Genomic DNA, 16,719 nt, shown 5'->3' on the forward strand with positions numbered 1-16,719 from the left:
CCACTCAGACGCGCAACCCACCTCCCCCCGCCACACAGGACAAAAGCCGACACCCACGCCCCCGCACGCGCGCACACACGCGGGTGGTTGCAGCGCGTGGTGTGGGGGAAAAGGCACCGACCCCCCGCCGCGCCGGCCCCCCCCCCCCCCCCGGTTGCCGGAGCCACGCCTTCCCATTGGACACGCCCCCCGCGCTGGCCACGCCTCCCCGCGCGCGCCTGCGCGGGGTTGGGCGGCTGTGAGGGGCGTGGCCGCGCCGTTCATTGATGAGCGGCGCGCTGGCCACGCCCCCCGCCCGTGTGTGAGCGCTCGTAGGCGCGGGGCGGGGCGCGCACGTGTGCGGAGCGCGGCGGGGGCGCTGCCCGGGCTGTGCCGGTGCCCGGGGCCGCACCCGTGCGGGGTTCGCAGGTGTGCGGGCTGTGGGCTTGTTTGCTGAACGGGCGTGGAATTGCACGTGTGTGCGCGACACCGCACGCGTGGGTGTCGGATGTTGTACTGGGCAGCGCGGGAAGGTGGGTGCAGCGTATGAGTGGCAGACGTTGCCCATCTGTGCTGGGCCCTGCACATCTGCCACAGTGATGCGCAGCTGGCGTCGGCCCAGCACATCTGTTCTACGCCGTGTGTGTGTCCCCGGCACGGTGTGGCTGTCGCCGGTGGTTGCAGCGCGTGGTGTGGGGGAAACCGTCGTGTTTGGAAAAGTAGTGGGAGCAGCCACAAACGCTCACCTGAAGACAAGGGGAGGAACCAGGGCGGGGTGGGCTGGGGCACGCAAAGGTGCCCCCTAATTCCAGCGTGGCAGTAGAGTGAGGCCGGCTCTGTGGGCACCGAAACGCGGCGGCGTGCTGGTTCCTGGGTAGGGGGGTCCTGCCCCATCGCTGCCTCACGGTGCAGGGCGCTGGCTGGCTCGAGGGGGGCTGACCCCCCTCCCCGGTGAGCCTGTCGCTAGATGGCAGCAGGGCCACGTGGCAGTGCCACCACTGTCACTGTCCCCACTCCAGCACAGTGGCTGCCACTCCTGGGTGCAGGGCAGGACCTTCTTCTGTGCTACAGCAGCTATCACGGCTGGCCCCGGGAGTGCTGATGGTCCTGGGGGGTCTAAAGCAGGTGGGGGGGGGGGACACGGAGGGGACTCGTGCCCCTTGTGCAGCAGCGCAGCCCCCCGCAATGGGGTGCCCCTCCAGACTCGGGGCTGGAGGCAGCTGGGGACGCCGCCGCTCTCTGGGGGTGCGGGGGGTCCTGCTGGCATCCCCCAGTCGGGGCGGGCAGCCCAGCGCACCCCAAACCTCCCTCCCTGTGTGCTGCCCAAGAGGGTTTGGCTCCCGGTGGCACTGGGGTGCCCACCCAAGCGGGGGGGTGGCGTTTCCCCCCGCTCCCGGCCGAAACACGGAGCCCCCTCGGCCTTACACGCACGGCGCGGTTTGTCTGCCCGCGGACGCCGTAGCAGCGCGGAAGTGTCTCCATGGAAACGACAGGAGCCGGGCCCAGGGATGGAGAAATACGAGCGGATCCGGGTGGTGGGGAGAGGGGCCTTCGGGTGAGGGGCGCCGGCGATGGGCGATGGGGAGGTCTCCAGCCCTTTTACCTCGGAGCGGGAGGCCTTTGAGCCGCGCCCCTTTGGCAGCGAAGGGCTTGTGGCCATGCGGGGGTCGGCCGGGGTGTGGCACCCGGGGGGACACGGCACGGAGCGTGTGACACCCCGGGGCGCGGGGATTGCAGGCGATCTGTGTCACCCCAGGGTGGTGGCCAGGCCCTGCGTTGTGTGCCCCGTCCCCGCGCTGAGGCCCCGTCCCTGTCCCCGCAGCATCGTGCACCTGTGTCTGCGCAAGGCTGACCAGAAGCTGGTGATCCTGAAGCAGATCCCGGTGGAGCAGATGAGCAAGGATGAGCGGCTGGCAGCACAGAACGAGTGCCAGGTCCTCAAGCTGCTCAGCCACCCCAACGTCATCGAGTACTACGAGAACTTCCTGGAGGACAAGGCGCTCATGATCGCCATGGAATACGCCCCAGGTGGGCCCTGCTGTCCCCCAGTGCTGGCTCCTCTGCAGGTCCAGGGGATGCCAAGCACTTGGCTCACTTTGGGTCAAGCTGCTGTGGCCTCACGTTGTGCTCCTTGTGAAGATCCTGTGCTTTGGCCCGCCAGGAGTCCAAGCATGTCTCTCTTGAGCAGATATTTTTGTAGAAAAGTATCTGGGGTTCCTGGTAGACACTAAGTTGACCATGAGCCAAGTGACCAAGCATTGGTGCAGGTTTACCAGAGAGGAGGTGGAGTCACCATCCTTGGAAATACCCAGAAGAGAGGTCCTGGAACTGGACAATCTCAGTGGCCCTGCTTGAGCAGTGACCTCTCAAGGTCTCTTCCAACCCCAGCCATTCCATGATTATATGCCTTACACCTGCTAATCATATCCAAAACAAGGAGATTTCAAACCCCTCTGTCCCTGATCAGCGTGTTACCATCTTGGCTCAGGTTTCAGGCACATTTCAACTCTGTTGGCCCCACATTTCTAACAAGATTTCTTGTGGAGTTTCAGATGAAATCCACATTTGCATGAGGGTTTGCTAAAAGCTGTTCGTGAGCCCTGAATCTGGACCTCCCCTTCCTGACAGGGGCCTCTCTGTGCCACGTGGCCTCTTGGACTGCAGGAATTCTCCTCTGCAGAACAGGCTGAGCTTGTTCTGCCTTCGAGGTTTATGTCCTGTTCCAAGAGCTGTAATTTTAGTGTTTCTTTTCCTGCTGCTTTTGATAATATGTCAACAGTAACTTCTCTCTGGCTGTTTCTTCCTCCCACCAGCTGTGCTGCCATTGTTCAGGAGCATTGGAGGATGTGCTGTGTGTGCCACCAGGATGTGTTTTTCCCACATGCTTGGCTTGTTAGGATGCCAAAATGGCAAAATCCCCCCAGTTTTAGGCCAGCTTTGTGCTGTCCTGTGCAGCCCCCCATGCCCACAGCCCTTTGTTGTTCCTTGCAGGGGGCACTCTGGCAGAGTTCATCCACAAGCGCTGCAATTCCTTGCTGGATGAGGACACCATCCTGCACTTCTTCGTGCAGATCCTCCTGGCCCTGCACCATGTGCACACCAAGCAGATCCTGCACCGTGACCTGAAGACCCAGAACATCCTCCTGGACAAGCATCGCATGATCGTCAAGATCGGAGACTTTGGCATCTCCAAAATCTTGAGCAGCAAGAGCAAAGCCTACACGGTGAGTGGCAGGGGAGCTTCTTATCCCATGGCAGCAGGCTGGAAACTCTGGATTTGGCTCACAATAGTCTCTTGGAAGTGGCTTTAGGCAGTGCTGCTTTGTTCCTTGGAGTTTATATGGGCTGCTATCTTCATGCCCGAGTTTGCTGTGGCTCTGTGGGCTGCAGAAAGGTAAGAAAGACCTGCCCGAAGCTGGGAGAGGATGGGGTGTCTGGGCCCACTGGTGAGGGCAGACAGGGTGGCTCCTGCTGGGGGTGGTGTTTGCAGACTCGTCTGACACATCCTTGGCAAATAAATTCCTGCCTGTGCGCTCCCATCCTGCCTTAATCTCCTTTCTCTGCTTGACATTTGAGCGTCTTTCCCCACCTGGGCTAATCTGACCAGACGTTTGTATCACGCTCAGTGCTCTGGGCTCTGATTCTCTCAAGTGGATAGAAGCAAAATTAGAGGCAATTACTGGATGTGTCACTGGAAAGGCAAATCCTCATGTTTTTCACTGAGATTGTCAGGCAGCTGTTGATGCCAAGGGAACAAAAGCCCAGCTCTGTGGAGCTTTAGGTGGTGGTGTTCCAGCCAGCTCTGCACCAAGCCTTCCTCTTTCCACCTCTCTGCCCCAGTTTCACTGCACTGTGGTGAATTTTTGTCTCTTGTAGGTGGTGGGAACTCCGTGCTACATCTCCCCAGAGCTCTGTGAAGGGAAGCCTTACAACCAGAAGAGTGACATCTGGGCCCTGGGCTGTGTGCTCTACGAGCTCGCCAGCCTCAAGAGGGCTTTTGAAGCTGCGGTAAGAGGGTTATGGTTTACACGTAGCACAGGGAGCTGTGGCCCCTCACAGAGGTGAAAATGTATGCTGGGATCGCTTCTCAGCGAGCCGGGAAGTGTGAAGGCAGAGGGCAGTGCTGAGAGCTCCTTCCTCCTTGGCCTCGCCCCTGACTGCCCAGCCACTGTTTGTCTCTTGTTTTCTCTCCAGAACCTTCCTGCCTTAGTGTTGAAGATCATGAGCGGGACGTTTGCCCCAATATCGGATCGATACAGCCCCGACCTGCGCCAGCTTATCCTCAGCATGCTCAACCTGGATCCTTCCAAGCGGCCCCAGCTGAATGAGATCATGGCCCAGGCCATCTGCATTCGGCCCCTCCTGAACCTCTACACAGACGTGGGCAGCGTCAAAATGAGGAGGCAAGTGACACTGCCACCTCAGTGTCCCTTGGGACGGGCTGCCACAGCCCACAGCATGTCTGACCAGCTCACTGCCTCTGTTCTGAGCTCCAAAAAGAGCATTTTCCCAATGCAGCTCTGCTGTGCTGCCCAATGTGCAGCTGCTGCTAGCTGAGCCTGGCCCAGGGGCTCAGAGCCAGGCAGGTGCCACAGCAGGTGTGGGCTTGTCATCACAGTGACAACAAACAGAGAGTTGTGAGCACAGGGGGAAGTGAACTGGTGCCAACTCCCCTCTCTCAGGTTGTTCAAAGCACTGAGCAGTGCCGTGGGTGATTCAGCCATGGTTTCTGCTGTAGCTCTGCCCAGACATTCTGTGATCCAGAGCTCTGCAGGACATTAAAGGCTGGATTTTGGTTTGGCAGGCCTGAAAAGCCCTTGGCTCCGGTGCCAGCAGTGACCCACAGCCGGACAGGGGGACGGGCGAGCAGTGCCAGGCCAAGGGGTGAGTTCTGGCATGGTGTGTTCAACTCAGCTCCATTTGGAAGGACCCTTTCCTTTGGGTGACACAAGTCAGAGAGGCACTCAAGGTTCTGGAGAGAGGAACTTAAGAGATGTCACCTTCCTTGAGCCCTGGAGGAGCCCTGCAGCCCCTTGGACCAGCACTGGTCTGGCTCTGGCAGCTGTGCTGGCACCTGGACTGGCTGGTACCATCGCTTTTCCTGTGGGAGGAGAGTCAGGAATCCACACTAATGATTTCTGTGTGCCCCACAGGTGTCCGATGTGGTTCAGCCAGGACAGGAATCCCACCTCCACTGTCATCCATCTACACGTGGGGCAGTGGGATCACCACCCCTCTCCGCCTACCCATGCTGAACACCGAGGTGGTGCAGGTCTCTGCTGGCAGGACACAGAAGGCTGGGGTCACCAAATCCGGGAGGCTCATCCTGTGGGAGGTGAGTGCAGGGAACCTGGGGCAGGCAGTGGCTGTGGAGGCCTCGGATGTGTGATTTCTGTGAAGGAGGAATTTCTGCTCAGTCACAGACCCTGGCATTGCCTCCTCCAGGACTGCAGTCCCAGCCAGGGTGTGGGTAATGCTGATAAACCTGTGGGAAGGGGTTCATCAGTGTTCTCCAAGCCAGCTCTTCCATGGCTTCTCTCCATCAGGCTCCTCCCATGGGTGCTGCTGGGGGCCCTTCTCTCCCAGGAGCCACCGAGCAGCTCCAGCCTCAGTTTGTGTCCCGCTTTCTGGAGGGCCAGTCTGGAGTGACCATCAAACACGTGTCCTGCGGTGATCTTTTCACAGCCTGCCTCACAGGTGAGCTGCTGCCTCCTGCCTTCACCTGCCCGAGTCCCAGAACCCCCTAAAACCCAGTGGGACTGCCCGGGGAGCCTGCTCAGAGAGGAACCAGAGAGATGCTCTGGACTGGGGTGACACAGGGGCCTCTTGGCCTCTCATGTAGCATCAGGTGGAGGTCAGAAATGGCAGACATGGTCCTCCTGTGATGCCACACTGGTCAACTTGGTCCCAAACTGCCTGGTATGGGGAAGGCCACAAACAGTTGGACTTTAGAGGATCTTAAAGGTCTTTTTCCATTACTTTTTTCCATAAATTATTCTATGATTCTGTGAAATCTCCTGTGCTTGTTGTCCTGGTTGCACTGGTGTTACCTGGAACCAGAACTGACAGTGGGGGGTGCAGTGTGAGGAACATCTGTGTCACATACTCTGTGAGCGTGACACGGGCACACGCAGTGACCAGCAGTGGCTGGTGTCACAGTGAGGAGTCAGCGTGAGCTGCTGCAAGACTGGTTGTGCTCAAACTGCAGGATAGCAGGGTTTGAAGCCCCCTCAGAGCAGTCCAGGAAGTGTTCTGGGTGGAAGGGGAGCACGCACACCAGTCCAAGGCCATGTTTGAGGAGCAAAGCCCTCCCAGTGATCCTGTGGGAGCTCTGTTTGCTCTTCTGCCGGGGTCAGGGCAGCAGATATGCAGTGGACAAACTCCATGGGCATGTGTTTATCCTACCTCCCATGATGTTTCCTGCCACCCCTCTGCTGGGCAGCTGCTCAGGGAGTGCCTCTGTGACTTTAACACCTTGACAGACCGTGGGGTTTGCAGCTCCTGCGTACACAGCTGCAGCAGTGTTATCTCAGCACTCTTATCACTGCTGTTTGTTCACTGAGCCCTTGCAGCATGGTGAGGCTGCTGCTCCCTGGAAGCTCCTGCAGCTGCCTGGAAGCTCCTGCAGCTCCTTGGAAGCTCACTCAAGACTTGTGACTCCTGCAGCTCGTTCTGAGTCAGAGTGGGTCCAATGTCCTGGGAGCCACGGCCACCCCTCGGCTGTGTCGCCTCGTGGGGCCTCACGTGTGCCGTGCAGGGCCTCACGTGTGCCACTGACAAGGCTTCTTTCTGCTCCTCCAGACAGGGGGATAATCATGACCTTCGGCAGCGGCAGCAATGGCTGTTTGGGGCACAGAAACTTCACGGATGTGAGCCAGGTTGGTGGAAAGGGTGCTGGGCGTGCTGCTCCTCCAGGGTAAAGGATAGATCGTGGATTCTGCCCCACGTGAGCAGGCTCATCCCAGCTCCAGGGATGTGCATCCCAGGCATGCTCTGGCATCTGACCCCCTCCCCCTCCTTTCCCTGTCACTGCGGGTTTTAAAAGACCCAACCTGCCTCTCTCTTTCTATCCCCCCCCTACACAATGATCCCTTTGAGCGTGGGGGAAGTCAAGAGATGCCTTGTGGTTGCTGTTGGCAGGCTCCCAGCTTGGAGTCTGCCTCCAATCACACACCTGCCTGCTTCACTCTTGGCCTGCAGCTGCCAGGGTTCACTGAGAAAAGTTATTTTTCAAAAGAGCCAGTATTTAAAGAAGAGCTGTGTGTTTCCGATTGGCTCAGAACACTGGGTTTGAGGGCTCATTGCTCCCTTCCAGCTTCTTCCTCGCCTGCCCTCGGATGTGGCAGCAGCCGATGGCTTCCAGCCGAGCCCGGGGACTGGTGCCATTTGTCACTGTGGTCAGCTGGCCCATTTGTTCCTGCTCCTCCCAGAGCTGAGCTGCTCCCTGCTTATGGCTGGGGAGGGGAGACCAGTTGGAAGCAGCAGCCAGATCCCAGCAAACGGTGCTTTTCACTTGAGGAGGATAATGAGTATGAGGCGAGGTGTCAGATCTAACAGCAGGTCACAGCAGGGGCTGGGTGAAATGTGGAGATCCTGGTCCCTCCACACCCTAACGAATCTGAGCTGTTAACTCACAGCTCCTCTGCAGGAGAGCCTTTGAGAGCCTTTGAGCCAACGCATCCTGCACCAAGCCCCTGCCTGCTCGGAGCAGGCGTTCACAGCCCCTGGCACTCCCCACATGGGCAGGGGAGCGAATCCCAACCCTTGCTGAACCTCTTCCCTCTCCAAACTCTTGTGCTGGCTGCTTTCTTCCGCCCCAGAGATGTTTGCATTATCTTCTGTGCTGTGTGCACGTAGTCTCTTATCCCTTTGAAGACTGTTTGGAACAAAAAAAAAAAAAAAGACATTTCTCTGTTGTTTGTGTTGGATGAAAACTGGGATGCTGCCAGCACTGTGTTGAGTCTGGGGGGGCCGGGTGGGAGGAATGGGAGCAGCCGGGCAGGCTGGGAGGTCTCGGCTGACGGCTGCTGCTCTTCCCCTGCCAGCCCAAGATTGTGGAGGCTCTGCTGGGCTACGAGATGGTGCAGGTGGCCTGTGGAGCATCTCACGTCCTGGCGGTCTCCAACGAACGGGAAGTGTTTGCCTGGGGCAGGGGGGATAATGGTAAGAGATGTCTGTTTTGCAGAACAGGGCTTGTGCCTGTTCCCACTCCCTTTGCTGGCCCTGCTTGCCCTCAGTCCCCTCCAGATGTGCCAGGGTGGGTGGGTGTGGAAGAGCTGCAGCTGTTTTGCTGCATACCAGGGCCCCCATGCTTTGGGTTTTACTGCTTTCTGGGATCCCAGGCTGGGCTTTTGCAGCAGCTGTGTCAGTGCTGTGCTCAGGGTGTGTGTTGCCATCAGCTGTTCCCTGCTCTGTTCCTCCTGCCAGGTCGCCTTGGGCTGGGCACCCTGGAGTGCCACAACTGCCCCCAGCAGGTCACAGTCCCTCCAGAGCACGAGGCTCAGAAGGTCATCTGTGGCATTGATTCCTCCATGGTCCTCACAGTGAAGAACCAGATCCTTGCTTGTGGGAGCAACAGGTAAGAGGGGTGAGGGTCTGTGCTCTACATTTTACCCTCCTGGGCCTGTCCGTGTTGTGACCAAGGAGCTCCAGAAAACATCCCTGTGTGATCCTACCCCTCAGCATCATGCTGCTGATGGTGTGGTTATTCCAGGGCAGGATGTGTCTCTGGGGTGTCCGTGCCAGGCTGCGTTCAGCCTGAGATTTTCGCTGTTCAGGTGTAACAAGCTGGGCCTAGACCGGATCAGCTCAGCAGAGGAGCCCTCCCCAGAGGACCAGGTGGAGGAGGCCACTGTGTTTGTGTGTGCCCAGTCAGCCCCCTTGAACCAAGAGCCCATTGTGTGTGCTGACATCGGCACAGCACATTCGGCTGCTGTCACAGGTGAGGCTGTGTGCCCAAATTCTGAGAGGGGGGACACCTGCATTCTCCCTGTCTTCCTTCTGCCTGTTTCCCATGGGCAGTCTCTCAAGAGACACCCTGCTCACAATGTTGAAGCTCTGTGGAGCAGGATGCTCAGTGTTGAGACAGCAAAGAGCTTCAGGGGTTTCAGTGTGTCCCAAGTGACACCCAGTTGTGTCTCTCGTCTCTGCTGTCAGCCTCTGGCCACTGTTACACCTTTGGGAGCAACCAGCATGGGCAGCTGGGCACCAACTCCTCCCGCAACAGCCGCGTGCCCCACCTGGTTGTGGGGCTGGAGACGATGAAGGTCACCGTGGTGGCTTGTGGGGATGCCTTCACTGTGGCCATCGGAGCAGGTGAGGCTGAAGCCACCATGTCCTGAGCTGCAGCAAGCCCTGGCTGGCCTCTGGCTCTGCTGTGGTCAAGGCAGGTGTGCAGCGAGGTGTTTACATCTCTCTACAGACGGCGAGGTGTGCACGTGGGGGAAAGGAGCCCGGGGACGCCTGGGCAGGAAGGACGAGGAAACGGGAGTGCCGAGGCTGGTGCAGCTGGAGGAGACACATCCATACCTGGTGACCTCTGTAGCCTGCTGCCACGGGAACACACTGCTGGCAGTAAAGCGTGAGTAAAGGCTTTGTCCCTGTGATTCCTGCCATGAGGGCCCAGCCAGACACAATGCCTTGTGACCAGAGCTGTGCCGAGTAACCCTGGCACGTAAGCTCTGTGTTATTCCAGTCCTTCTCGAGCTGTAGATGAATGGAAATAACTTGAAGCCCAAAATAATTCCCCTTCTGCTCTTCAGCTCTGTGACACTGCCTCTCCCACTGGGCCATGGGAGCAAAGGGATGGCAGAGGCTGTCTCATGCACTCCCAGACAGGTAGGCTGGCCAAGCTGCGGCCGGCGGGGAGCTGGCGTGCCAGCGGCCCACAGAGTATCCAAAAAGAGCAGTTCTCTAATTGATGCTGCTGAAATAGAAGCTGAGATTTGAGGCGTCATTTTGGCTGCTGCCTTTCCATTGTGGTTTGGAAAAGATAGCGATGGTTTTGTGGTTCCTCTCTGCTCGGGCCAAAGGCAGCATCGCAGCGCAGTTAAAACGTGCCCATGGCGTGACCTGCCCTTCCGTTGCCTGGATGTACAACGGGAGCCTGGCCCAGACTGCTGCAGGGGCCTTTCTTCCTCCTCTGCTGGGCTGATTATGGCCTCAGCCTGGGCTGAGGGCTTCCAGTCTCAGCCCACTTCAAGGAGGCTAATTACAGCCCAGAGGGGAGGAGGCCCGGCTGATGGCCCCGGCGCAGCGGAATCGGCCCTGGCTCCCGTTCCTCCCCTGTGAGTGCCCAGCTCTCTGGCATGTTCCTCCCCACAGAGTGCCCAGCTCTCTGTGATGTGTGTTGCCACGTGAAGGGGACGGGAATGGCCAAGTCCCCAGGCTCGGGAACAAGTAGGGCATTTGTCATGGGAGTAAAAGGGTTTTGTCTCTACAGGAAGACTGCAGGCTGCTCTCCCCTTCCGCTGCTGGAGTTGCCCTGCACTCTGTGGCAGCTGGTTTATGGGCTCCCACCTGCAGCACTGTAAGAGCAGGGACTGAGTGTGTAGCCCCACTGCTGTCCAACTGCCCGAAACGTTGTCCTGTCCCAGTACTGGGAGTGCAAACTCAGCGGTGTGAGGGCAGCAGCCTCGCCTGCCCCAGCATCCCTCAGCAACCAGTGTGCAAAAAAGCATCAAGAGCTCTGTAAAGAGCTGAGATCTGACTTTGGGCTTTCACACAGCTCAATCTGCCTGGAAATTTCTCCAGCAAAAACAGGAGATCCAGTGACACATGTGATGTCATTGCTGCTGTCAGCTCTGGCTGTTGTCTGGCCTGGGAGGGTGCTGGCACAGGCAAGCTGTGCTCCACCTTTGGGGTGGCCGTTCTGCTCCTCCTGTGGGGCCAACTCTGCTTTTGACTGGCTTGGACTGCTGCCCAGGTTATCATGAGCTGCTGCTGCACCCTCCTCTCAATCCCACTGCAAACACAGAATAACTGGGAGAAGCCAGGCTGGAGAGGAGGAGGAGGAGAGCACAAGCCTCAAGAGACTGCATTTCGTCCTGTTTGGGCTCTGTGTGCTGGGCGTTGCCTAACTTTGTGCCACTACTGAGGTCTTGCAATGGCTTCCTGTAGGGAAGGGGACAGGGATTGTGGTGTCCATCTGTTGGGTATCAGGCCTGTGTGGGGCAGAACGCTTCTTGTAGCTTCATCAAAGTGGGGCTTCCAGCTAAATCTTGGTCTTTACCCTTTGTGTTTCAGCTGCTGTGGAGGAATCGCCTTCCCAGTGAGTGAGAGCAGCCACATCCTGCTCTTCCTGCTGCCCACGGTGGCCTGGCTCAGACACACTCCAGGCTCCAGAGCTCCTCAGCTGCGCTCTGAAGGCAGCAGTCTGCAAACAGAGAGTTCCTAACGATGGTTCCCAAGGAACCAGAGCTGGTCTCACTTATTGAATTGTCACTGTGAACCTCCAGTGCCTGAGAGTCGCTGCCCTGAACATGCCATGGGGTGGACATCCCCAGAGCTCCTGTGTGCCTTCAGGGGGTCACACCGTGGCTTTTCCCCTCCCTGCTGGAAGTGCCTGTGTGGAAGGGTGAGGAGCACAGAGGTTGTTTTCCTCTGTGCAAACTGTTTCTGGTTACGAAGCCCAGGCTGACAGCTCCGTGTCTGAGAGAGCTGTCAGCCTTTGCACAGCAGCGTCTGGAGTCAGGGCCCCAGGCGCTGTGCTGGGTGACTAAATGCAAACCTCTGTGCTAATTAGAGAAGTCTGTCCTTTCCCATCCCCCCTCTAAAACGTTTCACCCATTTATTGAGCACACTTTGGAGGGTCCTGCCTGCACGGCTGGCCGAGCTCTGCACGAGCAGCTTCCCTGTGCTGCACAGCTCTCCCGAAATGCCGCCTGGAGCTTTCGAATTACAGCATCCCCTGGCCCCAGGAGCTCGCTGGAGGATCTTCCAGCTGATGTTTGTCCTCAGGCCCCTCAGTCCTGCTGCTGACCAGCTCACTGGCTCCCAGCTGAGCTGGGGAAGGCAGCAAAACACAGCCAGGGATTGTCAGTACTTGAAGTTTTTTAACCCAGATTTTTCCAGGGAGCTGATGAGCTTTCACCAGGGATCTTTAAGGCAGGAGGGGCACATCCATGTGTTACGGGCAGGAGTCACGTTTTTTGTCTCCAGAAGGGTCGTTTCCTTTCCTTTATTTTTTTTCCTCTTCTTTTCTTTTTTTAACTTACATGTGCCCTGGGCCATTTTTTGATGAGCTTCTGTCTCTGATCTGTCTGACATTGCAAATGCTCTTGCCTTTCACATCCATCTTTGTGCTGTTGCCAATCTGTTGTGTATAAAGTCGGTGCTTTCATAAGCTGGCTGAGATGAAATCTCTCTAATTATTTTTGTGATTCTTTCCTGTTTTCAATGAGGGAAACCTCGACGGGCTCTGGTAAAAGCCAACTGATCCCTCTATCATGTGGAAGGTAATGAATTTCTGCAGGTCTCCTGCCCTTTCTTCCCTCTCCTCCCAGGCTCCGGCTGGGGAAGGGAGCAGGTCCTGTCCGGCCGGGAGAGGCGTGTGCAGCCCTGGCTGCAGACACAGCCTCCCTGTTTGGCTCCTGGCAGGGTGGGTGCATGGGTTTTTCCCTGCCTTTTTTGTTTCTTGTGGAGCTGCCTTTTCAAGTGATTACACCCTGCTATCCCAGGAAGCCGACTGGAATTCAAAGGTTCTGCCAGTCCTTTGGCACTTTCCTGCGCTGCAGGTTAAGGGGACGGCTCAGCCCGGTGTTGGGGAAGGTGCTTTCCCCTCCCAGACCAGCCTGGGCACCAGGGTGATTGCAGGGCTGGGTTCAATTGCCTCAAAGCCCCTCTGGGCCGCTGCCTCTCCTCCCTGTGTGGAGCTGGCAGCAGCTCCAGCTCCTTCCAGCATCAGATTTCTCTTGCCTCTGTTGTGCAGAGCTCTCAGGGCTCCCCTCGCCCCACACCACATTTATACACATCCCGTAGGAAGGGGCTGGTGTTCCTCCTGCAGCCTTACCAGGGCTGAGGGCTGGCTGGGACAGCAGCAGGCAGGACAGAGGTCTGACACCCTTTGTCTTGTCAGCGGTGGCACCAAAATGCCACTGCGTCAGGAGCCAGGCTCTTCCTGCTCCAGCTGGGCTGCCAAATCCAGGGGTGCGGACCTCGCCCCGCCGTTCTTATCGGTGTGCTGGTGTTAGGTGGATGGTTTTATGGCTTTATGACACCTTTGCACTGCCGTGCCGGGGCTGGAGGTGTCACCAGCTTGAATATTGGGATCCTTTGCTCCAGACTGGGGAAACCAGTGTGGACCAGTGTGCTTTGTCCTGGGCCGGGGGCTCCGGCGAGGGCTGGAGCCCTTGGGATTTTGCAGCCTGGGCTCTCCGCACAGGAGTTCAGCTGTGAAGCCCAGCGAGATCATTTGAATAATTTAATACCGGGCTGTGACCAAGCCTGGCGAAAGGGTAAAGGAAACAAAGAGGCCCCCAGCCCCGAGCAACAAAAGCTCCTGGAACGACAAGCCGAGGCACGTCCGCGCTGCCGGAGGCAGAGAGCAGCCCGGGCAAATAGGCCACTTGCATTCCTCACGTCTGCTGCTTTGTTTCCCTGCAGAAGCTCCCGGTGAAATCTGCAGGTCTCAGGGCTTCTCCCTTTATCCTTGTTTTGTTCCTGTGTTCTGTGGAGCTGGTGGTGGATCAGTGTCCCCGCGGCTCTTCCTGCTAAGGAAAGGCAGGGCCGGAGGGGAGTGGGAAGGGGAGGTGATGTGGGATGAGGCTGCCTGGTCCCCGCTTGCGCATCCTGGTGCGAGTCGCCTCTGGCCATTGTCACCCAGGGAAAGGCTGTCCCTGTTCCAAATAAGATCCTGCTGACTTGGGGCCATTACTGTAGCAGGAAACAGCCCAAACCGCCTGCTGATCCCGGAGCTGACTTGATTCCGGCACCTCTGCCGAGGTCGTATCCTCATTCCCACGAGGCTTTCGGCAGGAGGGGCGGCTGCTGTCCCTCTGTCCGTCTGCCTCGATCCCTTACCCCTGCCCTGCCTGGGCACGAGGCCCCAGAAGCCGGGAGAGGACTCTCCCCACTCCTTTCCCCGGGGCGAAAGGCTCCACCTTAACTTCTTTAGAAGCCGGAGCGTCGGTTTTCTGTCCCTCCAGTTTAAGTTAAATACAAGGCGGAGGGATGGAGCAGCAGGGAGAGGCTGGGGAAGAGGAGAAGAAGCCTCTCCGAGCCCAGATGGGTTCAAGAAGTGACCCATCATGGGGGACAGGGAACATATCACCTCCACAAAGGGAATTGCCCTGAGTGTCGCCTTTGTGTGAGACAAATGCCTGGCTGTGATGTTGAGTGCGGGGAGGGCTTTGCTTAGGGAGAGGGGAAAAGGAGGGATCTTTGTTTGCAGGGTCTGACACCTCCCAGCCGCCCTGCCGGCACAGCCAGCACCTTCTGATGGCTTTGTCAGCTCTTGGCTAATTAGCAGAGATGCTCTTCAGTGAGGTTAGGGAAGAATAATTTTAAAAACATCAAAGAGAAGCAGTAAATAATGATAAAAGTCGGCTGTTTCGTGGCTGTCATCGTAGTCACAGGCTGCCTGTGTTTACAGGACTGATGTGTCCTGTCTTTGGAGTCCCATCACCCCCCAGGATACCAAGGACCTGTCCTTTTGGCCTGAACCTTGTCCCATAGTGGTGTCCGGGGACAGTTTTTAGCCGGGGCCAGGTCACAGCATGTCAGGGACAGTGTCTGGGTAGTGCCTACCTCTTGTTGGAGACAGCCTGGCTGTGGGCTGTGCTGGCACAGAGTGGCAGAACCAGCTGGACCATGGGGCTGCTGGTAGATTCTGCCCTGGGGGGGTCACAGCCCTGAGCAAACCCAGTCGAGGAGCGCCTCATCCCCGGCTCAAGGTGCCTTTGGCTCCCCACTGCTCCCTGTACAGTTGCCCACTGTCACTTGTTTTTACCTGTCGGGTTTCCAGTATCACTGGGAGCTGGTTAAACTTTAGCTCAGCGCTCTCCATCATCCGAGCAGCGACTCACGTTCTCTTAGAAAATCCCTTGCTGATGGCAGCTCATGCCCAGTGCACCCCAGTACAAGGTTCCCTGGTATTTGGGAGCCGCAGTGCAGGTCAGAACGACCTGCCGTCTGAGGGGAAAGATGTGTGCTAATGTCTTTACAAACAGTTTGATGGGTGTTAACGTCTTTGAAATGGGTCTTAATGCCCCTACTGACTTCGGGCAGCAGGTTCTTTACCGGGCCCAGACAGCTTGGCTCCGGAAACAGGCAAGGGTCTGCACAAGGCTGAACTTCTGAACTTTGGGGTAAAACAGTAGGTTCAAGGGGGGATATGGGGTAGGCGGTTCGGGAAGGCTGTACCTTCCTAGTACCTCAGCCGATGGGGAAAGGAAGAGGGCAACGTGCGGCCGGGAGCTGGGATAAAAGGGAGGCTGTGCCCTCCGAAACCCCGAGAGAGAGAAAACCCCGCAGGCGCATGCTCCAGTGGCATTTCTCCCTGTATTCGAATAAAGTTGAAGGACTCCTCTGTCTCCTTTTTGGACATAAACCTCTGGCGTTTGTGGATTTTCCTAACACATCTCTCAGAGTAACCCCAGAAATGAGCCACCCATCCCCTCCGTGGCGGCTCTGGCAGCGAGCAGGCTGCCTCCCCCCGGGCTGCTGCAGGGTTTTATTTTAAGCAGAGCCTCTCGGGGAGAAGGGTAACGTGAGCTCCTTGAGTGACAAGTGATAGAGCTCGACTTGCTCAGCGTGTCCCCCAGGAATCCCGCTCCTCTGCCATTTGCTAATTGAAAACTGCTAACATTTGGGTCTGGAGCAACTGCCACCCTTAATGGGAAGCTGGCTGGAGTGAGCGTTGGTGGGACTAACACATGCTCACAGCCTGTCATCTGCTCGGCTCCATCTCTGGGGAAAGGGGCAAATACTCCCATATGCTGCTCTGATTTCTGAAAGAGTGACGAGGGGGCTGGAGCCAGACAGATTTGCTTTTATTCTCCCTCCTCCGGGCTCTTGCTCAGTTGCAAACCGTGGCTGGAAGGAGGCTGTTGGCTGCAGCCTGGGGCGTGAGCTCCCAGCAAGACAAAGCCACAAGAGCGTGTGTCCCCCCCGTGCCTGTGGCGTGGGGGGCTCAGGGCAGCCCCTCCATGTCCTGCTGTGGGTGATGGCTGGGACACGAGTTGCTGTTGGTAGGAGCAGGTCTGGGAGCTGTATCCCACCTCCAGCCTCGCTGAGAAGCTCAACTGTGGCCCCGGGCTGCCTGCAGGCGTGCGGCACCCCTGGGACACCTCTGAGTCAAGGAGGGCATGTAGGGTCAGCGAGGACAGTACGGTGTGTGCCCTCAGAGCCCAGCCCTGGGCCAGGGGATGCTGCAGTGGGTGGGGGGGCCGTGGGTGATGTGATGTCGATGCTCCCCAAACTCCTGGGGTGGCTGTTCCCTGTGCAGAGGGTCACAGGCGCTTGAGATGATTGTTCCCAGTGCGGTGGGTACCAAACACCCCCAGAGGGCTGTGCCCGGTGGGGTGCTCCCCCAAACCTCTCGGAGGGGGCTGTCCCCGGTGTGATGCTCCCCGAGCCCCCGGGGTGCCGGGACCGCTCCACCCGCGCCGTGCGGCGGCGGCGGGGCGGGGAGGCGGGGTCCGGGCGGGGGGCGGTGGCGATGGCGATGCCGTCCCCCCGTCGCGGGGCGGGCTCAGGCCGGTCCCACCGCCCCGTCCGGCCCCCGGGCGGAGCCGGACGAGG

General features: G+C 58.2%; 1 protein-coding gene across 3 annotated transcripts; it reads left to right on the plus strand.

Moving 5' to 3' along the window:
* The first annotated feature begins 348 nt into the window (after positions 1–348).
* NEK8 (NIMA related kinase 8) lies at positions 349–12,326 on the plus strand. 3 transcript variants are annotated; one of them, XM_042026192.1, is made up of 15 exons: positions 349–512; positions 1,802–2,007; positions 2,971–3,203; positions 3,856–3,987; positions 4,174–4,382; positions 4,784–4,863; positions 5,133–5,314; positions 5,526–5,676; positions 6,781–6,857; positions 8,025–8,142; positions 8,407–8,557; positions 8,757–8,920; positions 9,136–9,294; positions 9,401–9,559; positions 11,224–12,326. In XM_042026192.1, the coding sequence occupies exons 2-15, from the start codon at positions 1,872–1,874 to the stop codon at positions 11,250–11,252; spliced, it is 1,980 nt and encodes a 659-aa protein (XP_041882126.1). In that variant the 5' UTR covers positions 349–512; positions 1,802–1,871; the 3' UTR covers positions 11,253–12,326. The 3 variants fall into 3 exon arrangements, with proteins under 3 accessions (XP_041882126.1, XP_041882125.1, XP_041882124.1); XM_042026191.1 differs by lacking the exons at positions 349–512; positions 11,224–12,326 and adding exons at positions 1,341–1,534; positions 9,741–10,275; XM_042026190.1 differs by lacking the exon at positions 349–512 and adding an exon at positions 1,344–1,534.
* The last annotated feature ends 4,393 nt before the right edge of the window (positions 12,327–16,719 follow it).

This window comes from Corvus kubaryi, unplaced genomic scaffold (genome assembly GCF_017639235.1).
Source record: "Corvus kubaryi isolate FWS band 111438036 unplaced genomic scaffold, C.kubaryi_AGA036_p1.0 37284, whole genome shotgun sequence".
NCBI classification, from domain to species: domain Eukaryota; kingdom Metazoa; phylum Chordata; class Aves; order Passeriformes; family Corvidae; genus Corvus; species Corvus kubaryi.